General features: G+C 41.6%; 1 protein-coding gene across 10 annotated transcripts in view; it reads right to left on the bottom strand.

Moving 5' to 3' along the window:
• Robo1 (roundabout guidance receptor 1) overlaps window positions 1–26,484 on the bottom strand; it is a 1,006,112-nt gene that overhangs the window by 17,962 nt on the left and 961,666 nt on the right. For all 10 annotated transcript variants that reach the window (XM_052740989.1, XM_052740992.1, XM_052740990.1 and 7 more), the window contains 5 exons: window positions 26,343–26,450; window positions 23,569–23,713; window positions 18,675–18,923; window positions 6,278–6,684; window positions 2,740–2,892 (listed from right to left, as the gene is read on the bottom strand). In XM_052740989.1, the coding sequence (XP_052596949.1) occupies window positions 2,740–2,892; window positions 6,278–6,684; window positions 18,675–18,923; window positions 23,569–23,713; window positions 26,343–26,450 (1,062 nt within the window). The remainder of the gene's footprint in view (window positions 1–2,739; window positions 2,893–6,277; window positions 6,685–18,674; window positions 18,924–23,568; window positions 23,714–26,342; window positions 26,451–26,484) is intronic.

Raw genomic sequence — 26,484 nt, 5'->3', positions numbered from 1 at the left:
AAAAAATCACCTACTCCTCTATACTTTATTAATATGCTTAATTTAGATTTTAACAAAAGACATCTCAAATGCTTTCTTCTACCCACCAATCTTATAAAACAGCATAAAAAACTGTATCTGTTACTGGGATTCTCCATAATATGATCTACAGACATATTTTCTTTTAAAAAAAGTATTTATTTTTATTCTATGGACATTGGTGTTTTACTGCCATTATGTCTGCATGAGGGTGTCAGATTCCCTGGAACTAGATTTATAGATATTTGTGAGCTGACATTTGGGTGCTGGGAATTGAACCTGTGTCCTTTAGAAGGGCAACTAATGCTCTTAACCACTGAGCCATCTATTCAGCCCTTCAGATATATTTTCTAAATGCAGTACAATAATTAGATAAAATTGTTTTTGGAGAAAAATCACTTTTATCTCGATTTCATAGCTGCTATCAAGAGTATACACATATTGTGATAGGGTATGGATCATGGTAGAGGGAGCAGGAAACCCTGGATTTGAGTACCAGAATTATAAAGTGTATGTGAGTGTGTGTATGTGTGTATGCGTGTGTGTGTGTGTGTGTGTGTGTGTGTGTGTGTGTGTGTGTGTGTGGTGTGTGTGTGTGAATATAAGTATGATAGTTTGTATTTCTTGTTTAGTGCACTAAGAGAGATCTGAATTCTATGGTTTTAAATATTTAGCGTACATTTTAGGAGGTATAAATAACACATAGCTTTTTCAATGAAATTTTCAGAAACGAACTGAAGCAACAGTCGGGCAATCATAACTTAAGGATGGATGGTTCCCCATGTTGAAGGGAAGAGAAAGCTATAACTTCGAACCAGCTTGACTCATTTCTCCAGTATTTATTCACATGAGCTACAGAAAACTATTTCCTTCTGCGCTGTAGGAAGCACTGATAATTGACATGACCACTTTTGTGAAATGACCTATTCTAAATCCAAATAACATTTCACATTAACTTTTTATTACACATTTCAATAGTTTCTTAGTTCTTTTGGATTCCTGAAGTTAAATAAAAAATAATTTTGGTGATTCATCATTCAATTTCATACTTTATACTCAAGGATTGGTGATTACTCATATTTAGTGTTCAAATACATCAAAACCAAGTCCTGTAGACGGCAGGACACAAATACAGCTAAGAGTTCTCAAGAATGGCATAATAAATAATTGTGATGCTGTGCTTGTTAACGTAGCAAGCCTTCCCCATTTCAAGCATGTTTGGAGGCCTCACTCAAGGCCACACTTCTCTCTAAATACATATAAATAAGAGGTAGAAAGATCTACACAAAAGTTTTAGGCCAGATTTTTCCATATGTGTTCAATTTAGATGTGTTTACATCTAGGCTTGTCGTCGGACCGGACCAGCCTTCCAGTGAGGAATCCTGTCTTCCAGATAATAAACATTGACAAAACAGCAATAAAACTTGTAAAATGCCATTACAGGAGTCCCATAAATGTAAGACGGCCTGTAGAGTTTGAGGATTTACACCTAGTATTTGTCCCTTCATGGAGGCCAACATGCACAGAGCCACTGTAATAAGCCTTCAAAATCAGATAATGTTCGGACAGCTCAGTTTCACCGACGATCGAGTCCTGGGCAGCAGCCAGGAGGCCCAGGTGCACTGTGTCACGCCAGGGTTTAATGCAGTCTAGTATCAGATGGATGCTAGTGAGAGGAAATATTCTGCCTAAACTCCAGATAATGGCATGGACAACTACTCATCGCAAAATTACTTGTGCTCATCAGGCTGTGAGCTTTGTATTAAATTTTTCTGTCAAGTGGCAAGACTCACAGGGAAAAGGACCTCCAAGAGGCCCCTCCCCATAACCTTGGATAGCGATCTATAACATTAAGCTTTCATAGGATAATAGCAAATGATGGCCTTTATGAAAAATTGCTGACTAGGAAGGAAAGTCCTAATCAGATTGTGGCTGCGGACACCCAGGAGGTGAGGACAGTGCCTGTGACACCCTTCTCCTCCACCCACCCCCACTCCCACCCCTTTAGCACATTCAGTAAACTTGACAAGATGGGTGAGTCCGAGAGAATTTCTCTTACATGAATTTCCAATAAAGCCCAAGGGGTTGTTTTATAAAATGAGAAGGTGGTGGCAGTTTAATAAATGCCGGGTCACCTGAGGCGCTTTCATTAAAGGCTTTCTCTAGACAACATCACAATGTTTGTATTATCCTCCTCTGCCCCCTTGAGAGGACAAGTGTACCCTCTTCAGCGAGAGTCCATAACGCATGTGACGGCATGAAGAAAAGGATTTGAGGTGCCTGCCTTCTGGTGCTCAGACTAACTGTAAAACCACTATGGTTGCCAAAATTATCCCAGTACATTGACTGCTCTTTGTTGAAGTGTGAAATTATTTTTAAAAGATAGAATGAAGAAAATAGAGACATTCTAGAGTTTTGATCAGTGGACCTGGTAATGGTTAATCCTATGTTATGACATCAACTAGAGTCACAGCCATTGTGTGAAACCGTAAAATAAAAACTTTAAAAAATGTTTATGTAATTTCCTAACCAGCCATTTTGAAAACCGCAAAGGCTAAAGACAAGATGTGGAAGGATTTCACTCCTGTAAGTAATATAAGGCTACTCTTAATGGATGTCAATGTAGTTTCTAAAGTCAGTGAACACATACATCCACTAGCCACAGAGAAGCAGGGGAATGGCGAGCCTCAAAGACGTTTTCACCCGTTTCAATGGACTTACCGTCTGCGTAGGCTTCTCTGCGCAGATGTCCTGGCTGGTGTTTCTGTTTCTTGGCGGGTCTGGTTTTCTGGATTACAGCAGTACTCATGTTACTGTCTGTAGACACAGGGCTCGTGGGCCGAGGGCACTGAGAGGCATGGAAATGGCGGCGGCCTGAGGAGCAAAGCCAGGGGCAGGCTCATCACTGGAGTCCAGGACCACAGAAACAGCCAGAGCTCAACACTCAACCTAGAAACAATCCCTAATCTCACAACATACTTAGCAGCCACCAAACAATGAGCTCCCCCCTCTATTTAATGTTAACTAGAGGAAACGCCCTGAAAGCACTGTTAATCTTTTTCTTTTCATTAAAAACCACGGGATTATTCTTCTGCTGAAGTTCCCGATCATCTTTACATAAGGGAAACACTGCAGTTATTTTCTCAACTATCATCACTAACGTGCTCTTAAAACAAGAGTGTTATTGTTTTCCTGCACCATATATTCAATGCTTGTTGCTTTTTGACGAGGAAAAATCAGATTCCTTAACAAATTCATGTTGTAAAAATGCACTGGATTAATTTTACACTTATTTTAATTAAGTCTGTTTATGGCATTCTTTGAAGGTAGAACCCTGATAACTCAGTAACATTCTTGGGTATTCTCTTTGTAAGTGTTCTGAAATTGATCTAGCTTACGTATGTAGTCTACCCAAAAGTACTTCAGTGTTTTTTCTGCTTTAAGATATTTGTCCATCCTCACTATTCAGTGGCCCCTCCAAGACTCCAGCGTGTGGGTGATGGTCAGTTTTGGACAGACAACATTACCCAGTGGTACTGCGAACTTAATTTACAGAGCAGACATGACTCATTTCAATGGCATCAGTGTCCCTGGCCCTTACAAAAATGATATACTATAACAGGTGCAGTGTGTTTCATCTCGAATGGCAATGGAAGCCTTTCAGTGCTATGCTGACATACAGTAGTTTGGCTTCTAGCAATTCCATCCAGAAATCCACTGCTTCCTATTGAACCACAAGAAACTTCAGACAGACCCAGGAATCAGACATGGCCTCTGGCTATAAACAAGAGAAGCCACATACATTGAAATCAACACATTTAGAAGTGCTAACCGAGGCACGTTAAATAATGGACATTAATGCAGCCAAGTGAGAAGCAATGTGATTGGGTTATCCATTCATATTAAGTTCAAGTCACATGACAAGCACCACCATTTCTTGAAAGAATATTATAATAGGCAGAGGCCAGTGCATGTTTAGTTCATTATAATTATGAGCCAAATGAAACCAGAAGTGCTACTAAATTACAATACAATAAAATATTCAACCCAACTCTCTTTAGCTATGATGGAGACTATTACAATTAAAGTTACATAGCCATGAAAATAGAGAATTAGAGTGGAGATGGAAACCATTCTTCATTCCATTGTATAAGGCCATCTACTGCTCAAAGACCCCGAGGCATAAGGTCGCTTACAGATGAATTTTCAACATTATTCCTATGTTTCGTTGACTTAATGAGCTGAAACGCGCCATTAATGCAATCTGAAAATAGTGGCTTGAGATGCTTAATTTCATGTACTTATTTCTTTACAGAAGATTAAAAACTAAGGTAAAACATATATAGAATTAGATGTTATTTATTTATTTATTAATAAAGTTAATTAGGCTTGCATACATTACTACATTGCGGGGCGACTGGGAAAAAGAATGTTTGATTGAATTTTAGAAAACATAAGCCTGAAGTAGGTACATATGCTGTGATAACGTATTGATAAATATCAGACATCTTTTTCTACGTGATGAATAAATGTATAGAGATGGCCTTGTGGTTTAAGTGAAGTATCTATGAATATATTCTATACTGATCAAAAGTAATGATCAGGGCAATACCTCAAGAAAGCAAGGGAAGCTCCCACTGTGACAGTTACTAAACTGTGGAAATTAAGACAACAAGCAGCAATAATTGACTTACGATGATATTTTCTTTTCCTGAAATATGTTCATTTCATATTGTTTATCTCAACTATTTGTATTTTCTTGGCTACCAGAAATATAGACATGCAGATACAAGTACACACACACACACCCACACACACACCTATGCACAATATAGACACACACAAACACATCCACGCATAACATACACACACACACGTATATATATTCTACACAAAGACCATATGATATTTATTGCAACTTCAATTATTTTCTTGTTGTTTCTGCTCTAAGTAAGAGTTGAGAAGAAGAATTACGTAAAAATAATTTAAAAATAAGTACATTCATTATACTAGGCTATATCAGTGAAACAGGGAAAGGGAAAATAATATGCATTTATATTAACTTGCTCTTCGAACTATTAGATTAAAAATATGAAACGCTTATGCTTTAAGATGTATGCACATGCTGGGTGGTGGTGGTGCAAGCCTTTAATCCCAGCACTCGGGAGGCAGAGCCAGGCGGATCTCTGTGAGTTCAAGGCCAGCCTGGTCTACAGAGTGAGTTCCAGGAAAGGCACAAAGCTACACAGAGAAAGCCTGTCTCAAAAAACCAAAAAAAAAAAAAAAAAAAAAAAAAAAAAAAAAAAAGATGTGTGCACATTTTAAACATCTTTCAGTTTCACTGATGAGAGGCATAAAGAGGTGTTACGGTTTCAATCTGCAATGTCCTTCCACAGACTTTCATATTGAGTGCAGGTTCCCAGGCTGGTACTTCTGCTCTGGGGAGCATGGAACCTTCATACACTAGGGCCTGGCTGGCAGACATGGGTCAAAAGAACCAGGTCCTTGGAGGTTAGACCCGATGCTGGGCCTAGAGGGATTCTCAGCCTCATCTGTCCTGCCGTGTGAGCAGCCACAGACACAAGCACCTACCAGGAACTGAGCCAGCCCGCCCTGCCTTCCTCCTGTGAAGGACGGGGGCAGCAGGTTTAACCAGGAGTCCACGTATAACACTTCTCCCGGATGGAGCTTCCATCAGGAACTGTGATCACAAGTAACCTTGGCAAAGAAAAGAGGCTAAGGAGCCACTTCCCAAAGGTCTGAGTGTTCCAACTGGCTGTTTTCTTCTTTCTCTTACAGAAGTGCCAATTTAATATAACTATCAAAATGAATTTCGTTTTAGTGACTTTCTGCATAAAAATCCATTTATAATATGTGCAGAGAAGCACGGAGTTCATTTTATCGAATATATTTAAACCTTAGAGAAATTTTATCAATTGCCTAAAACATATGTGTATATATGCAGAAATATATGTAAACATACATGTATACATTTGCTATGGTTATCATAACAACAGCATAGTCTGTTTCTCATCAGTCAGCTTATATAGCGTTTATGAAATAATAAATCATTTTAAAAGTCTTAGTAACAACTAGAAAATACTCAAACCAAGTCATCTTGTTGAACCTTGCTTTCTATAGGCAGCCTAAAAAGAGAAAGAAAAACTGGAGGATTTTTTTTTTTCACACAGGACCCGTGATGGGGACACTGTTAGTGACAAACAGGCACATCCCTGGGTGAAGGGTGTGGAGGACTCACCGGCCGCATCCTGCATTTGGCGTCGAGCAACTTTCAGCCCGGCATACTCCGCAGCTGCAGCCACGGCCTGGGCAAAATCAGCGTCAGTGAAAAAGGAGCCGTCAGAGGAACTAACACTGGAGCGCCCACTGGAAATGTTGTCCTCTTCGGAGGCCGAGCCCCAGCCGTTGATCATGGACCCCGTGACAGAGCTCTCAAGGTCCCCCACACTGGAGGCTGGGGTCTGCTCAAGCCCACGTAACAAGAGCCTTCTGGCTTGCATTTTGGCCACTTCCATGTCGGCCTCGTCTTCCTCCTCTTCTGGAGCATCTGTATCCATGTCTGAGACGAGCGGTCCTGAAATGTAGCCGTAAGTATGAGGCGGGGAGATTGGCCGTGGTGGTGGGGGAGGACTCACCGGCTGCCGCCTGCAGGAAGATGAAAAGATTGGAACAGCTCAGCTCGCCACTCAAGACACACGCAACGCGGGATAATTAACGCGGAAGTGGAAGCTGATGGTGACTAGCAGCGACTCTCTAGACAAAAACAATGTGAAGGAGAGAGGGTGTATTCCAACTTACAGTTCAAAGCTACAGTCTGTCACGACAGAGAAGTCAAGGCAGCCAGGGCTTGAGGTAGCTGCCGACACTGTGCCACAATCAGGAAGCAGAGGGCAAGGGATGGGTGCTGTCACCCAGCTGCTTTTCTTTACTTATATAGTCCAGGGTCACATCCAGGGAATGGCATCACCCATAGTTGGTGAGGCGTCCCTCCCCATTTAGTGCAATCAAGATTACCGCCCCCTCCTCTCTCCCCCCCAACACAGGCGTTCCAGGTGTTTCTAATTTCTGTCCATTGACAATTAACACTAACTGTCACATCTGGTCTATTATTTTATTCAAGTCAAAAAGACATTCGGTTCTCTAAAACTCCTCATGTTTGTTCATTTAATTCTGTTTGCTTAAAAATAAGGGGAGGATAATCCTTATTTGGGGTCACATCGTATCGGTGCTAAAGAGTCTAATATTCCCAGTTGCTTATTATTATTAAAAGTAACAGACACTTATCTTGAAACAGTTTGTTCTACACAGATTTTTTTCTTTCCTTTTCTTCATTACAACTCCTACTATTGAGAGCAAATGGAGTCATTCATCTTGACAACATTCAGCAAAATTTCATATGATTAAAAAATACATATTCAGCATATGCCATAATTGCTTTTAGACTTTATTCTATTAAGGAAAGCTATGAGATCCAAGAACAATTTTCTCTGATTTAATCACTTATGAGTTCCACTGAAGGTTATGAACTCTTTTTAAACTCTACTGCTTTTGAGTGTTATATTACCTCTCTGTTCATGCTTAACTGTATTTCTACCTTTCAACGGTGGTGTTCAGCTGGGCAGGCTTGTGTGGATCTATCCACTCGACTATTCAATCAGGTTAATGCCATTTACTTCTCATGTCCCAGAATTTGTTATGAATCAAAACAGGAAGAAAACAATATGAATACCATACTTGGAGTTATAAATAATGGGCCCTAGCCGTTTGTCCAGAAGAGCTCCACTTAAAAGTATGTCGTTCCATAATTCACAGTGAGTTGAAGATGGCCGAGATAGTGGAGATCATTTGGACACTAATGGAGAGCAACACTATACAAAGAAGGTGTTCCTAGCAAAGAAGAGTGCAAGGGATTTTTTTGTTTTGTTTTGTTTTTGTTTGTTTGTTTGGAGCATGCCTGCAAAACGGAAAGACACAGGTAGTCCTGTTCAGCGAGCCAGGTACAAGAGATAATGCAATGGAGAATGTCAGGTGGAATGACCCAGGACAGCAGCTCATCAAATCCTCCACTCTTCAGAAGAAAGGACTATTCACTCTGACCAGCTGAGCACTGCTCTAAAAAGGCAGCCGTCATTAGGATCTAGCATATCATCTGGTAACCCCACAAGGTGGGCGGCTTGGAGAGAAGACGCAGGAGTGCTAATCCACGTAAAGATGTGGCCTGATTGGTTAAAGACTACAGGTGACTGGAGATGCTGTCTCAGAGCCAAGTTCTCGCTGCTGAAGGGGGTTAGTGGCAGTGCGTCCCCTTCTCCGTCATGACAATACTTAGTAAGAAGAGTGGGAAGAGTGTCTAGTGCTGTCCCCCGAGGAGACCAGCTTGCATTTGCTGCGGATGTCCTCTCTTCTTGCCCCCAGGACTGGAAGAGGCGGGAGGACAAAAGATGAAAAGGAGTGGCAGAGATGTGCCGCTACTCCATGCCACCAAAGCCCTCTACAAAGGATGTCTGGGAATGCACGATTAAGGTTTTTAAATGAACAGAGCTACATAGCAGGTGGTCAAAATCTACCTATGGTCAAAATCAACCAGGTTCTGATGTGGCTGTCTCCTCTAAAGAGAGAAAAGTAAGTTCCACACCACACCTTTTATAGCGTGCTCTGGCAGTTCTTTGAAGTAAGCTATTTTCTGCCTTGGATCCCAATAAATGGAGACACTTCAATAAATTCACTTTATTACTTAAAATTGAAAACTATAAAAGAAATGACTTTTGAAACACCACAGTCAACTCATTGAGACACTGGCTAGCCATATTTTACAATGTTAATTGATTCTTGGAACTCACTGGTTTGCTTTTTTAAGTTATCATTTACACAAAAGTATACTGAAATTCAAAGGCTTCGAAATTCTTACAGTGCTTATATGTAAGTTCAGAATTGAAACCAAATCATATTTCCAAGGCTACCACTTTTCCTTCTAGGAATGGTAATGGCTCCCCTCCCCACATCCCATTTTTTTACATAGGCGAAGGAGAGACATTTTTATAAATGGATGTATAGACAAACAAACTGAGAAATGAAAATTAACACATTATACAAAATAATTATAGGCATATAAGAACATAATATCACACAAAGTAAGTACATTTTTATACATTTGTATATCTACATATATATACTAACATACATACATACATACATACATACATACATACACACATATCACACATACATAGTCCTACAGTATAGTGGATTAGTTTTCATTTCTGGGTGGGTTTAATTCATCTGTGTGTGTGGCACTAGAAGAAATATGAAAAATGTGTCAAAGCTGAAGTTATTTAAAAGATTAATATGGATAATTGCTCCAATGTGGAATGCATTATACACATAGAAGGAAAACCATTGTTTCATTTGGAGTGTAATAAAATTGTGTACTTAAAAGTTAATTTACAGCCTTTGTCAGCATGCAGAGCCACAAGAATCAGGCAACTTTTGTTTCTTTTTAAAGACATCTTAGGGTTCTAAGCACAAAGGGGACTATTTTGACCATCAATAAATTGCTATGGAACTGCTAACTCCAGTATGAGAGGATGCCAATATTGTTGTGCTTGGAGAATTTATATTCTGGAGGGTAAAAATACCTTCATGTTCAACAGGGGCTGGTTTTTTAACTACAAACCATGCAAATTCTGAGAAAAGGCAGAAAAATTTATTCAAACCATCTGTAAATAAGGCCAGCCCAGGGAATGTGTGATAAACATGTACAGTTTGAAATATGTAATATATTCTATTGGAAAACAAAAAGCTATTTCAGGATGCTGCGCTCACATGGGGCTTGTCGCAAATGAACCTCAACCCTCTAGATTCTTCCCCTCAGGGGTTTCAATGTCTCATGAAATAATGTAAAAGTATATGCCAGCAACTCACAGCAGCCTAGGCTGCTGCAAAAATGATGCCTCCATAAATATGTTCAAGAGGAAGGGGAGTGATTCCATTAATTTATGAGAGCAGGTGTATCTACAGTTCACCATACGACACTTACCAACCAAGACACAAAAGGGAAAAACCTTTGAGATTTTTTTCAAACGCTAACGTAGCATAAATGTTCTGTGTAATTAACTGTCATCTCCTGACTATTTGTAAAAAGGACATTTAATTTTGCTTTTTTATTCGAATTTCTTATCCTCCTAATACTACTAAATTCAAGCTGTGTATATCAATAATACCGGTAAATTTCCTAGCCCATATGTGAATGTTATTTTCATTGTTTAGGACATTTTTGTTAAATATTAACTGTAGCAAGGCAACATCACCTGATACCTTTTGAAACAACAGATGTGAACAATGTTTAAACACATTATTTTTATTGTAATTGACTAAAAAATGGAATTTTAAGCAACTACTAAGTTTTAGACATAAATGGAATATCTTGGCAATTGATTGGAGAAATTACAATATTTATAATTCAAGTCTTGATTCTCTTTGTGTGTGTGTGTGTGTGTGTGTGTGTGTGTGTGCATGGGAGCACATGTGCGTGTATGGAGTCAAGTGACAATCTTGGGTATTGCTCCTCAGGCTTCATCCACCTTGGTTTTTGAGAGTCTCTCACTGGTCTGGAGTTTGTCAAAACAGGCTAAACTCCTTGGCCTGGAAGCTTGTCTCGCCTCTACAGGGATAGGATAACAAGAGGAATCTGCCACGTCTCGTTTTTACATGGATTCTGCAGGTGAAACTCAGGTCCTCACATTTGCAAGGTAAGAATTTTACCAGCTAAACTCTCTCCTCAGCCCAACAAGGTGAGCCTTTCCATTCTTACTAAATGGCATGAAGTTATAATGTTTCGACTTCTAAACTTTTCTTAATGTATATCATAGGATTTATATATGCCCTAGCCAGTAAGCATAAAAATCAATGAATGTATGTATTTTAACATTTACTTTACCTATTATGACAAATATGCTAGATATTTAAATCAATGAGAACATTACCAGTAAAAAAAAATTAGAGGGAACACTTTATGTTTTAAGATAGATAATGATTTTAAATCATATATAACAAATACAAGTTAAATATGTATATATTTTTGACTATATATATATATTTTTTCAATATGTTCATAACAATACCTCCTGTAAGGATTCAGTCCTTAATTACGTCATCGGCGTCCCAGCCCAAAAAGGAGGTAGGCCCTCTGTGCGTCCCTCTCTTTCCTTCCTGCTCCTTCCTTCCATCTGTCCTCTCTCTCCCTCTCTCTCTCTCTCCCCCTCTCTCCCAATAAAGCTTTAAAAAGGTAACCATGGCTGGGTGGTGATGGTGCACGCCTTTAATCCCAGCACTCGGGAGGCAGAGGCAGGCGGATCTCTATGAGTTCGAGGCCAGCCTGGTCTACAAAGTGAGTTCCAGGAAAGGCGCAAAACTACAGAGAAACCCTGTCTCGAAAAATCAAAAAAAAAAAAAAAGGTAACCATGGCTGTGATTGTTCCGATCAGCACTCTCCTCTGCCGGCATGGCCACCTTGGGCGTCAGCCAGTCATGAGCAATGCACCGTTTAACCAACATTGGTGCCGTGCTGCCTGTGTTTCTCACGTGCATACAGACAGGGCCCTGATCTTTGTCTTGTCCCTAATTCCAAAAAAATAAGTTCTCATGCACCCCAAGCTTTTCTCTTCCCAGTTCCCTGTTCTAACTCACTGTTCAGCTAATGGTACAGGACCACCACAGAACCGGAGTCTAGAGATCATCAACATCTTGTCAAACAGAAAGTTCCCAGCCACAGCCAAGAGGGATACATGTCTCCAGAGCAAACAGATGACAGACAGCATCCCACAACGCCTGTCTACTTCGGAAAACTCTTCTTCTCCATTCTCCCCAGAGCCAAACGACGTCCAAAAGTCAGCTGGAAGCAGTTTTTGAGAGGAACGATGCCCCTATTCCCATCTACCTGCTTTTTTTATAATAAGCAAAAGTCTGGGATGTAAGGATTCAGTCCTTAATTACGTCATCAGTCTGTGATGGTGTCCCAGCCTAAAAAGCGGGTGGGCCCTCTGTGTGCCTCTCTTTCCTTTCTGCTCCTTCCTTCCATCTGTCCTCCCCCCCCCGCCCGCTCCCAATAAAGCTCTAAAAGGTAACCATGGTTGTGATTCTTCCGATGATCAGCACTCTCCTCCGCCACCGGCATGGCTGCCGTGGGCGTCGGCCAGCAGCAGAGCCCTTTAACCAACACCTCCTACTCCAAATGAACTTCTAAAATGAGAGTTGGTTACTCTCCCATCAAGAAAAAGATTTCCATCTTGTATCTTGCTAGGCTACATGAGTTCTTTGAACAATGCAATACGTCAGAGGTTAAGGATATGCCCCAGTCCTCAATGTGGCCCTTCTTAGTTTGACAACTTTCTTGACCTGACTTGAAGTCAGTTGCCTCCAGAGAAGTGCCGATTTCCTGCGACTCTGTTACGAGAAGCCTAGTCTGAGGGGTGAGAACCTGGAAGCTAAAATTAAATGGCAACAGAGAGGAGTCCCAGAACCCTGAGACAGCACAGATATGAGATGATTGCAAGTCACTCAACAGGAGAGCTTCCAGCCCCAACAGCCAAGTTGGAGATGGAGATTCCACAGGAATCTTTTCAGAATTCTGGACTTATAGACACTATAAAATGGTTGTGCCAGGTTACCAAATTTTAGAAACGCCTGTTAGACAGCAATAGAAGAATGAACTTCAGCATTGTATTATGAGTTCTGGTGAATAAAAGAGACGTGGCAGTTCAAACAGGCATGGAAGACACAAGCAATAAATCACATGCCCAGAAACGGTGCGGCATTAAAGAGGCTCCATGACAGTTTGTATAGGACCCAGAAGTGTCTCAATCCATATTGAGGTAACAGGGAAAGAGGATGTGATATTCACTCTTGAGTCTAAAGGACACATAGATATTAGGAAGATGTGGAGGGGCCCCAAAACAGCTTAACCACACAGCTGCCATGACAGGCTTAGGGGCCCAGACACAGCTTCTGTGACAGGCTTACTGGCAGATAACACCCAGATCCCAGAAAAGCTACAAGCTGACCCCACCCAGGGATCCACCCAGAGATGGAGAAGTACCTAACATCCCAAACATTCCAACCATTAGATAAGGTGGCCAGAAGTCCCTGAGTCTAGCACACACCTGTTTTTGTTTTACAGAGACCCCTAGACAATTGTCAGCCAATCAGGGGCCTGAACCCTGGAATCCCCTCACCCCAACCTCTGCTATGATAAAAACCCCTACTCTGCCTGGAGTCGGGGCTCTCTGCTCTCATCGCTGTGTGGGACAGACAGACCAAGCCCCAGAGCTTGAAAACAAAGGCTCTTTGCTTTCACATGCGGGGATTTGGTCTCCATGGTGGTCTTTTGGGGTACCCCGCGATCTGGGCATAACAGGAGACATAATGGTGCTCTGGGAGGGTAGTTTAGAACATGCAAAAATCTTGGGGTGAGCAAGACTAGAGTTCATTCCTGAAGTGAAGGAAATGTAACGATGACATCAAAGGCAGTGACAGTGGGTAGGGATGAAGTGACTGACAACCAGGTCACCAAGGGTCCTGACTGCTGTCCCGGGGATGCTGTCTCTATGTTAAGGGAGATAGGAAGTCACTGAAGGACTTTAAGCAGTCTGAACTGTAAGAAAATGCCTCAGCAGAGTCTATAGCAGTGGTTCTGACCGAGCAAGGGGCAACTCCACGCAACAAGACCTTGTAGTGGGACACAACAACAATGTAGTCAAGGGAGAATGACTGCCGTAAGACTGGTGTCTTGTGTGTCACTGTGGTAACATGCCAGAGTGACATATAGGCAGTAAAAACTTTCAGGAGAACAAGTACTTGGATAGATGGGTATACTTGGACATAAAACGAGATCTGTAGAGAAATAACTGTCTCTAATGAGTGCATCAGCAATGAAGTAGCAGGGCGATGCAAAACAGATCACATCTGTTTGACAGACAGACATCTGAATAGGCAAAGGGGAAAAGCAGAGGTCGCATTCAAGATTTAACTCCAGATGAGAATCCATCATCGTTCACTCACTCAAAAGGCAGACACAGTGTAAACACCAACATTAGGGGACAGGTTAAATAAATCGTGAGGTACATTGAGCACAAATACCTATGTTAAAGATGATCAGCATAGAAAACACACCGCAGTGGAAACAGCAGGTTGTGAAGGAAAACTGCAGATGGTACTGAAGGCAATGTGAAAATATGCAGAGATAAGGGCTTCCGAGGCTCTTTTTTTTGTGTAACTATCTGATTTATTTTATTTTCAGAGATTATAAAATAATAACATCATCTCACTTCCCTATCCTTCCTCCACGCCCTCCTTACTGAATTTCTTAACATGATTACCTGATTACATAGATTATTGGCTCTTTTCTGTTTTCTATATTGCCCAAAGTAGACTTTTATTTTGAAAGCATCTATAATAAGCATATAGAACATGTTTATTACAAAAAGCAATAAGTGCTCTCAATGTTTTAAAGTGAGTTTTCATTGACTTTATCAATGTCCAGTGTCCAGTCTAGGGATGCTCCTGGAAATCAAGTTTATATACCTTCATGGACTGAATTTGATAGCTCTCAAATCATTGAGTATAAATGTATTTAAATGCATTTCCCAAACAGTAGAAAAAGCACTGAGAAATTCAGACTCAGAGTTCTCTTCTCAAAGGGCTTTTCATTCAAATAGAGGAACAGATATAAATGCCAAAGCAACAAGCAATCTGATTAGCATGGCAACAGAAGTGTGAAGAAAACTTTGTTGAGAGCATCAAAAAAGCTGTTCATGCTCTCACCTCAGGCTCACGAAGCATAGCAGAAGACGTGGAAAGACTGTAGGAGCCAAGAATGAGGGCATTTCCTATGAGACTGTGTTGCTAGGAATACTAGAAGCTACACCCATGTCACACCAACATGACTGTCTGAATAGGAGCTGAACAAGGAGGACACCAATAGATGATCTAACATGGATTGGGAAAGTTGAAGAGGCCTACACAACCCTACACAAAGAAACAGAGGAAGCTAAGGAGTTCTGAGAGCAGAAGAAATAGTCTTTCCTGGGGAAGAACATACCAATCCAAGACCAAATGGTCAGCCCTGAAAACATACATACAGGTAACATATAGCCTGAGCAAGGTACACTTATGTATTCAGAAATATATATACATATATACACACACACTCAAGCATGCAACAACAATTAATGGAAAAAGAGGGCATGGATTTGCTAAAGAGCAAGAAGGGAAATATGGGAGGCTTTCAAGGGAGGAAGGGAAGGAGAAATGAAGTAATTGCACTATAATCTCTAAAACTAAAAGACTAATTTAAAGGAAAAAAGTGGCTTGGATTTTCCCAGGCAACCAGAGCGCAGCTTTGGACAGGGAACAGCCCGACTTGTAAGGATGTGACAGGCTTGCCAGGTCATAAAATAACAGGAGGTACAAGGCCTGTGCTGTGACCTTAAGATAAATTCAGGGAATTTCAAACGAACTAAGCAGAGAAGAGAGTGTGTTCCGGGATGGAGGGAAAGGTGAGCAAAGGGGAGGAGACCCAGTGGACACTGTGTTAAGCTGTAATGGCTGACTCAAGGGGAGGAAGATCCAGAGGGTGAAGGGGGAGGGGGGGGAGGAGAGAGAGGAAAAGAGAAGAGACTGAGATGGGAGATCATTTCAAAGGGGTTGGGAGATTTTTAAAATTTTTGTTGGTTTTGCTTTTGTTTGGGGCTGGGCTGAAGCCTTCCTGGAGAAATAGAAACCACAGAAAAATGGCAAGAGCTATTTTGAAGTTTAGCATTTAAGGAAACTGTTATGCTCAGATCTCAGGGACCCCCAAAAGACCACCACAGAGACTGAATCCCGCATGTGAAAGCAAAGAGACTTTATTTCAAGCTCCCTCTGTCTGTCTAACACACGGTGAGAGCAGAGAGCCCTGAGCTCAGGTGGGGCAGAGTTTTTATCAAAGCAGAGGTTGGGGTGAGGGGATTTCCAGGGTTCAGGACCCTGATTGGCTGACAATTGTCTAGGGGTATCTGTAAAACAAAAATAGGTGTGTGGTAGACTCAGGGAGATCTGGCCATCTTATCTACTGGTTGGAATGTTTGGGACATCAGGCACTTCCTCATCCCTGGGTGGATCCCCCTGGGTGTTGTCAGCTTAAGGCTTTTCTTGGATCTGGGTGTTGCCTGCCAGTAAGCCTGTCACAGAAGCTGTGTCTAGGCCCCTAAGCCTGTCATGGCTGCTGTGTGGTCAAGCTGTTTTGAGGCCCCTCCACAGAAATGGGTAGGTAACTGAAATTATAGAATGGTATGAAAACAACAGAGGATAAACGGGAGAATCACTGACATCCAACGGGCAGAGGTTTTTGTTTTAATTTTATATATGACCTTGGCTATTATATTCCTCATACATCGGCTGTTGATCATTCTACATAAGACAGCCACTACACTCAAGGAACACGTGAAAATATTGCAATACTCAGGAAAAAAAGTCTAGGATGGTTAAATAAATCGGACAGTTGTCAGAGTACAAGTAGTGGGTAAATCAATTAATAGGGTGAAGATACCATTTCTTGAAAGCTGTCTGTCCCAGACACTTAACTTACATGGCTGTACTTGATTCCCAGAACAACCCATAAAACGCTGTCGCTGCAGAAAGCTTGAGATAGATAAAGACCGGGATGCAGATGTATGGAGCAAAATAGTACAAGACGAAGGCAGAGGGCTAAGGTGTGAAGGGGCGCGAAGAGGCACCCGGGAGGTGGAAGTTAAAACCACAGTAAAGGCGAGGACCATGGAATGAGAAGAGAGGGTTAGGAGAAGAAACTTTCAAGGCCAGAGAGTTAACAGTGAAGTCAGGGGTTGGAGAAAGACTGGGAGGCAAGGTCAGGACAGAGGAAGTGGAACTCACTTTTGTTTCAAAGAAATGTGGAAAGGACTGTGTAGGGGATGGGGGCCCACACCTGTAATTCCTGTACTAGGGAGGTCTGGAGAACCAGCGCAAGTTCAAGGCCAGCCTGGACCATACACAGGGATCCTGTCTCAACAAAGCGAACTATAAGCAAGTAACTGAGTAAACGAATGAACCACCACCAACAACAAAAGAAGTAAAAAGGCTGGAGAGTAGTCTGGAAGACAGTGATTCCACAGGCAACCCCCCCCCCCCAGGGGTGTAGCTAGGCAACAGGAAATTTAGGTAATTTTAGAGAATGAAAGAATGCTGAGGTATTTCAGAGCTTAATGGTGTCTATTAGCGCCTCATTTGCTTTTAATAAGAAGAGCAGAGATGGTCTGTGACCTTAATAGGGAAAAAGAGATGCCTTATTTGTTCTCAATCTTCATCTAGTTTCAAGGATTAATACTATTAATTTAAATAGACGGCAACCCAGTTCGACACACACAGAGACCCCCATCATTCATAAGAAGGTTTAAAAATCTTCTTTAGAGAAAGCATGTCATTTACATCCAGTAATAAGTTCTTAAGATATTTAATAAGCATTGCAAACTGTGTTTTAATCTACGGGTTAAATTCAAGCAGCACAGGCTAGAATTTGTTTTGTTCCAGAATACTGAAGAAAAATCTTCTGAGGCAAATAATGTGTTGAGTTTCAAAGGATATTAGGGATGAGGAGAGGAACGGAGACATAACATAATGTGTCAAGGGCAATAAAATAGTACAAACAAAATCATCAACGAGAAAAAACTAACGAGGCTCAGCAATAGTTTTTATGTGTTAGAAATGACATGCATATTCATTGTATGTAATAAAATGGATTGTTGGAGATGCTCAATAGATTAAAAAAATGCCTAAGCATACACATTGATGTGCATATTTACACACACACATGTCCTGTTTGTAGCCTGGACTGAAATATTCCAGCCCGATATTTAAACCAAAATAAAGCTATCTGAAGTCAACATAAAATAAATATACCAACCCTTTTTAAATGATATTTTACTGGACTTAAAATGACCAGAGAAAATTATTTTTTCTGCAGACCAAAGAGGCATCTTGTCCATATATAGGAAAAATTACAGCCTGAAACACTCACCGTCAAGGACAGGATTCACAATGAGACTGGTGCTCATGAATTTAATTAGCATAAGTGGGTGAATGTTTAAGTACAATATCTTTTGGTTATTAGTCAGTGGGGTTCAATTCAGCTAACTTGAGTGTTGGGAAGCTCTGCTCTGGCCCCACACCTCTCATTCCAGACCCTGCCTCTCAGAAAGCCTGCCCAGGCTCAGCTCCTCCCCCTGAGATGCTCAAGACCACACCTACAGGGTATTTAAGACATGGTCTTTAGACCTGCCATGTGATGTCTCTCCTGCTTTCTTTCCCCAAGAATCACCCAGGGGTGCTTTGCTCCTTAAACCTGGACTTTGAAATCGGCCTGATCTGATTTATTGCATTGGCGGAAAAACTCAATACTGGGATTGGGAAACCTTTCAGTGAGAGTCAAGAGTGTTACTTGGTGTGCCCATACGCTGTGCGGGTTGATAGCCCAAGAAAATGCTCATGGGCCTCAAAAATTATTTCATAGTACAACATTCAACAACTATCTCTGAGGAGTAGAAATTCTGCTTGGCCAGCAAGGCAGCTAGGTAGTGAGAACATACCTCCTGTCTGGTTGGTGGGCCATGTGGCCAAGGTCCTCTGGACAATCCTGTAACATGGGCTGGAGTTCTTCCTGGGGCGAAGGGGTGAGCGTGGCTGTGGACTGATGGCTGTAGGACACAGCAGCTGGAGAAGAAGCTGCCCCCCGAACAGGGGGGGTGGGGCCTCTTTCATCTTCCTCCTCTTCTAACTCATCCTGCTGTAGATACATCCTTGCGGGCGGCACAGGACACGGCATTTCTTGGTCATAGCTACAACAAAGTGTAAGAGCGTACAGTAAGCTATTTGTATTAGAGAGTGCTGGCGCTCAATGGCTTTCAGATCTGTAGGTCTGGGTCTCATTAAAGCCTCCTTGTTAGGAAACAGCTCACTGTTAGAAGTTATCAGGACATACAGTGGCATAGTATAGGGGCGGCGGGGAGTCTTACAATAGGAAATAGTTTTGCATAGTATGTCTCCAACATACTTGGGGCATTTGGGCTTTGTCATTCATAAGTTCTTTAGACAAAGATTTAAAATGTACTGCAAATTGTTGTCATTTGTTTTTTTACTCTTTTTTGGGGGCCCGCCACCGTGCTCCTAAATAAATCACACACACACACACACACACACACACAGGCTTATTCTTACTTATGAATGCCCGGCCTTAGCTTGGCTTAATTTCTAGCCAGCTTCTCTTTAGATTCTCCTGTCTACCTTTCGCCTCTGGACTTTTCCTTTTTCTATGCCTGTAAACCTTTCTTTGTTTCTTACTCCATGGCTTGCTGGGTACCTGGGTGGCTGGCCCTTGCCGTCCTCCTTCTTCCCTGGCTCCTTGCTCTCCCCTCCCAGATTTCTCCCTCTATTTATTCTCTCTGCCTGCCAGCCCTGCCTATCCTTTCTCTTGACTCACTCTTGGCCATTCAGCTTTTTATTAGACCATCAGGTGTTTTAGACAGGCACAGTAACGCAGCTTCACGGAGTTAAACAAATGCAACATAAACAAAAGTAACACACCTTAAAATAATATTCCACAACAGCAACTAGCCCAAGGTGATGTTCTAAACTGGGAGAAACCCTTTCAAAGGGACGCAAGTTATTTAGTCCAGCACCACCCATGTTTCCTCTGACACTACAATGAAGAAGTATTGCTTCTTTAGTTGAATACAAGGCGGCTGGTTTGTAATTAGGATGTTGAGTGTAAAACACAGTGGCCTTGGCCAATCAAATAAAAGCCTTTTCCTCCAAGATAGAGTTGCAATGGGCATCAGGATGCAGACAGGGAAAGCAAGCTCTCTTTGGGGCATGTTCACTCCCTTCAAAGGCAGAGACAGACTATACTGTATAAATTGCATACTTTTTTTCTTATTCTCTCTCTCCCTTTATTTTTTTTTTTCTTCTTCTATTTCAGAGAGATACCGGGTCTTGCTTTATAATCCAGGCTAGCCTCCGTCTCCCAATCTGGCGGCAGCCTCCTGACCACCGGGATTACAGGCATGCATCGCCGCAGCTGCTTTTCTTAGCCCTCTCTTCACCCACATTCTACCACCCGTTTGGCTTCCCTCAGTCAGAAGAGTTGATGTTCCAATACTGTGGTCGTTTTGCGTATTCTTTTACTTTTCTAATTCGAATAAGACAGCCTTTGTCTCTTCCGTCTACGTCTCCTTTGTTCTCAAGAAGCACAGTAATTTGCTCTCGTGTCTGAACAGCTTACAGAGTCGTATCCTTCCCATTTTCTCTCTTCTGCATCAAACCATTCCCCAGCTCATCTCTGTCCTCTCTGTAAAAACTCCAGAGTCTAGTTCTTTGTGTGTGTGGTATGGGGGCACTGTTGTATTTGCCGGCGGCGAGAAGGGACCACAAAGTACAATAAAACCCACTTTAAGTGTTTATTTCTGGGTGTGAAGACACAAGGGGTTCTTGGAGGCAGCCTCCGGAAAGGGGGTGGCAGAGAGAGAGAGAGCAGAGGGCAGGCAGAGTCTGCTTTTAATGGTAGCCCAGTGCATGCGTATAGGGGCTTTCACAGCCACAACAGGAAGGCGCATAGATGAAGCCAGGCTGCGCATGCGCTTACCTAAGACGTATGTACTACGTGAGACCCTAGGGCGACTAAGCATTTTGCCTGACCACTGACTGCTCACACGCAGCCCTGGGACCCGGAAGTGGTTAGAGGATGCTGGAAATGCTAACAGCCACTGCCTTAACTTTTCAATTCATCTCTCTGCTTCTGATCACTCCTTTTTTTTCAGTATCCTCAAGTTGCTCCAAATTTGCAAAATTAATTGTACACCACTCACAGATCACTCATGTTACTCCAAAGCAAAGAACTATTCTTTAATTGCTTAAACAATAAAAAGTAAAAATGCCCAGGCAAAGGCAAGATACTCAAGGATCTGCCGATCTGGTTAACATCTGCCTTCTCAGCTTCCTCTCTCCCTTCCATGTGTTTCCTGTTAGCTCTCTAGGAGTCCACATCTCTGTGTGGTCCCAGTGTCCATAAACCCCGTTCTTTATTCAGAACCTTCTCATGTGTCAAGGTTAAGAACAACTGCCATTTGATCAGGACGCCTTCCTTCTTCCCATTCAAAACCATCCTCTTTGGGGTGCCATGACAACGTTTAAAGGTTTTGTTTTATTTTTTCTTTCTTTATATAAACTTCATGTTAAGTGTGTGTGTGTGTGTGTGTGTGTGTGTGTGTGTGTGTGTGTGTGTGTATACTAACTATTACATTAAAATAGCTGGGACAACAAACTTTTAAAAACAACAGCTGAACGGATCTTTGTTACGTGCACATTCCGTGCTCGAGAATTTACTGACTCAGTAAAATTTATATGCAACCACAAAATCGGCCTTGGTGAAATTTTCATGGTCATTCTCACATCTGCACAGAGGGCCCAAATCAAGCCACCTGCTGCATATGTTCCCAGTTGAGGTTAATTATATATATATATATATATATATATATATATATATATATATATATATATATATACACACACACCTGTTTTCAGGAGTTCATGTTTATACCCTACATAGTCACCCCCCTAACAGTTTTCATAGTTCCGAGCTCTTTCTTAATTTCTTTCGCTTCTTTTGATTTTTGCATAATATTGGTGATTTCCCTGTTTATTGTGATATGCAATGGAGGTGCCCAAGTACCACTGAACTAAGGCAGGTAGAGATGGGCATCATGTCCCTTAGAGGTGAATATGCTCAGAAATGATCTAGTACTGTTGGCTGTGAGCATCACGTTAGGGAGGAAGAACAGATGTTTACTGAAATATTTTAAACAAAATGCCCATAAAGTAAGAGGATGCACTGACAAAAATCAGTGAGGTAGAGGCTCTTGGGAGTTCCTTCCTACTTCCCTCTAGGTGTTCATATTCAGAAACTGAGCATTACCAGCACACTAGTTATACATAATGAGAATTGTCTATAAACATTTTCTGTATAAGAACCTCATTTAAATACACTTTAAATATTATTAGAAAAGAGGAAAATGGGGCAGAGCTGGAACCGTTAAAGCCTTTCTTGGTGGAGAATAAATTGATCAAGCCTTATTTCTGTTATTTCTAGTCACTGAAAAGACTATATTTTCAGGTAGATTACACTTTCTGGCTGTTTATTCTCGGTTAGGTAGGTTCTCCTTTGATGCCAACGGTGAGGCAGTTTTTATTTTGTCTGGTGTACCATGTCCAGTGACAGATTCTGGAAAATGAAAACAGCATACTTGCTTCCTAAATTTTACCATGTGGTTTATTTATACTCATTAAATGCTTTGAGAATCGGTTCTGCAAAATTGAAACTTCTAAGTAAACCATTTGTAGCACAGTATAGTATTATCTAAGAGTGTTTTGCAGTATACTCTGAGTTGTATAGATCGATGCAGTTGTTTTAGGAAAATTTAACACGTGACAAGGACATTCTAACCCTGTCAGGCATTGCTTCATGGCAGGGATGTGCTTTGAGAAATCCATTGTTAGAAAACTTCGTCATGGCATGAACATCACAGAATACACTTTCACAAACCTGGACATGAACCTACAGTCCACTTCTCAGCTGTGCATCCTGCTGTACTTAATACAGACGATAACAGAACACTTTGCAAAGTATTTGTGTTTCCAGAGACACTGACAATAGAAAATGTACAACGGCCATTTTACAGTGTGGTGCACTCCTTTAATCCCAGCACAAGAAGGGACAGGGGTCAGGGGTCGGGGGGAAGGGGCAGGGGCAGAGGCCAAGGCAGGAGGGTCTCTGTGAGTTCAAGGCCAGCCTGGTCTACAGAGAGAGTTTCAGGATGGCCAGGGCTACACAGAGAAACCCTGTCTTGAACATGCCCCCCCCCCCCACAAAGGTATTATGAAAACACTGTTGGACAGGGATTTTTCTGTTCCATGAAATCTTATGAAATTAACATCACATACTGTTTTGACATTGACTTCAGTGGTTCTATGAGTATATGAATTTACTTGAAATATCATGAAATCGTGTATACATGGTTATACACATAGGAACTTACATGTATACACACTATTTTTATACATGCATACATGTGTACACATATGTCAGTAGTTAGCATCTGGGCACAAGTGTGTACATATAATATGTGTGTCAAAGAAGCTTCCTAAAACCTAATTCATATTTGAGACAGCCCCAGGGGGAGCTTCTGTATGTGTGGATATAAATACGTGTGTGTATACATAATACACATATCTAACTTTCAGATCTAGGGAAGTTTCTTAAACCTTAAGTCATATTTGAGATTTCCCCGAGGAGGGCCCTTAAGTCCTTCTGCTTGATTTAGAGGCTGGTGTTTGTGAACCCGAGGAATCTCCTTTTGGCAATTCAGGTGACCCCGACTTGTCTGCTCTGACGCTCGGAGACTGCACCTCTCGCAGTGGCGACCCCCTTACCTCTCATCTACGGACAGGCTGTACTCTTCGCTGTTGCTATGTGGGGGAGGATGCGCTGGGGGAGGGGGAAGCAAGTCTGCCCAGTTCATTCCGCCCTGCTTGGGGGCCTTCGGTGTCCGTGCCCCTTTCTTGTGCCCCTGACTCCCTAGAAAAGAAACAAAATACAGGTCTTTTGTTTCTGACCCTTTACATCGCATTTTCCATTATTCAGGAGTTCAATATTTTCCGTTACTATCCTACAATTCATTACACACACAGACACAGACACGTGCACACACACACACACACACACACACGTGCACTTTTCTCCATTAAGCACAACTTGACACAAGAGAAAAAGGCCCAAAACTGCCCAGTTCAACTGCCAAGTACATAGTGAAGGAAGCAACATAAGCTTAAATGAATTTTACAAGTCATATCATTAATAGCAATCTTCCTACAGCAATTAATTGCATTATGGATTATCATCTGAAACAAATGAGCTGTGGACATATTTTCTGGAGTGCCTTTTTATTATTTAATTGCTGAATCCTAAAATACAATAAAATACAGATACGATCTATTAGTGTTCTACTGTTCCATTAAATCACTGAATACATATAATTTGTACTTGTCCACTGGAATGTTTCGGGCACAATGAAATTGCTCATTTTCTTGGGGAAGGGAGGTAGAGGTAAAATCAATTGCCAGAAGAACTAATATACTTAATGACAAAAGAAGGAGAAAAGTGCGTTTTAAGAAAGTGTTTTTTAACCACTGTTTCTATAAAATTATGGTTTATAATAATAATTAAAAGATGACGTTCCTGAATAGTTTCAGCAGATTGAAGTAGCCCAATTATTCAGTTACTGTGGTGTTTTGATTTTGGAATGGACTTGATCTTTGAACATTGGTAGCTCTATCTAAACTAATTTTTGGAGAGTTTTAAGTCAGAAGATACTGTGTGACGAAACTCTCCCACTTAACGTAGTTCAGATCCACGTGTATAACATGAACACAGAGTCTGTAATTATTTTTTTTTTCCTCAGATGAGCCCCCAATCTCACAGAATTACTTTAATTTTTCGTTATGACTCTGAAACAAGTCCGAGGGGAGATGAAGCAGGCCTTAGCTTATTCAACGAACCTTTAAAATGATTTTAAGTCCCTTGGGACTTTTCAGGCACAGGAACTGTTTGTCACGCTAGCTGTTCTTGGGCTGGTCTGTTATTGCATCAAGGGTGGGCTGAAATCAGGGCAAGCCAGCTGTTAATAATAAATGGTGGACTGTCAGCCACATGCCTGTGTGTCTCTGTGTTCTCCTACACCTTCAGTTGATTGGATTGGGAGGACTACGGGGCACGTGTTACGGAGTTAGCGTTAATCTGTGCCTCCCTCTTAATTTCCTCATACCTGTCTTCCCTAAGAACAGCATCTGCCCTAAGATGCCGATCTATGCGGCTCTCTCCTGAATTTCATTCCGGTGCGTTGCTCCCCTCCACCTATTAACAGATTTCACATCTCTAGTCCCCTGTCATCAAACCCTGCTAGAACAACCAATGATAACAAGATATCAATGATAACAATGATATCAAGATCAGGTATCTGAAGTGATAGAAGCCAACTGAAAAATCAATAACCTAGAATTATGCTCTTCCCTATACATTTTTCTCTACAAATAGCTAAGAATTCAAAGATGAAGTGGCATATAGTAATCAAATACTTAAATATTATATATGATTTCCCCCAAAACAGATACTTGACATTTTATTCACAATGTGGAGCTTAGTTACTTTGAAGAAGAGAAGGAAAAATCACGTAATACTTTGAAAAAAGGAATATTCAGTACAATCTCAGAAAAATCTAAAATAGTAAAGGATCATTTCTAAGGCCCTTAAATTCATGTAAGAACCATTTTTTTTTAGCAAGGCTAGAAAATGCCATAGCATTGTCGTGCCTTGGTTAAAGGAAGATAGGAAACTGCAAATGTGAGCATCATTACAGAAGAGGGCAGATCCGCTTGGCACAAAGACCCTAGCAACAACTTCTGCAGTTGCCAGGAGGCTCCATTCTTCCCTGTCCTGGAGAAGCATGCTCCACTTGAGATCAATCGCTCTGTTCTCATTGTGCTGTGACTTGCCACATGTTAGTTCCAGTAATGAACCGCCTTTAATTACCAAAACAGGACTTAACTGCCAGCAAACTCCCATCTGCAGCCCTATCAGGCAAACAGCTGGCAGACAGCTGCAGCCGCACAGGGACCCACAGGGAAGCCTCACTGTGGCCTCTGAGGCAGGGCAGCCTAGAGACTGGGAGGGAACTTCTTGAGCTTTCCAGAAGGAACTGGGAGATCTCGGAGAGACTGTGAAGTAAGATAGGTTCCTGCCGTCCCTCAAGCCCGGGTTATTGTTTCTCAGGCTTTCTCCTCCTAAGTGCACCAAGCGGTAACCTAGTTAGCAAATGAATCACATCTGTACTGTTTGGGGCTCTACTTTGGCTGAGGGAAGAAAAAGACGTTTAACTGCCTTGAGAGATTATTTTATACTTGTGACTTTGCTAAGCCTCAGTAACAAAGAAGGAAACACGATGCGTGGTATCTGGTGCCAAGTAGGATAGGGAGCAGTTTATTGGGCAGACAGAGCTTTAAATGGCAGACCAGACCTGTGTCTGGGACGCCTCGGATACAAAGTGATGAGACGCGTCACTTCAGTACAACAGCTAGCTCATTAATGCTCTGTTCAGTATTTCTCTTTAAGCGAAAGGCTGACATTGGCTCGTGTCTTTTTTTTTACTTACCAGACGTACTACTGCCCCGATCTGAGCTGTTGTAAGAACCTCCTGTGTTCTGGTCATAGGACTGGTTGTACGGAATGGTTGGGGGGATTGTATCATTTGCCCGATAATCTAGACATTTCAGATAGAAAAAAAAAATAATTGT

The sequence above is a fragment of the Peromyscus californicus genome, unplaced genomic scaffold (genome assembly GCF_007827085.1).
Source record: "Peromyscus californicus insignis strain IS unplaced genomic scaffold, ASM782708v3 Scaffold_16__1_contigs__length_79575227, whole genome shotgun sequence".
NCBI lineage: Eukaryota > Metazoa > Chordata > Mammalia > Rodentia > Cricetidae > Peromyscus > Peromyscus californicus.
Note: the sequence above shows the minus strand (reverse complement) of the source record. Positions and strands in the feature narration are given on the sequence as shown.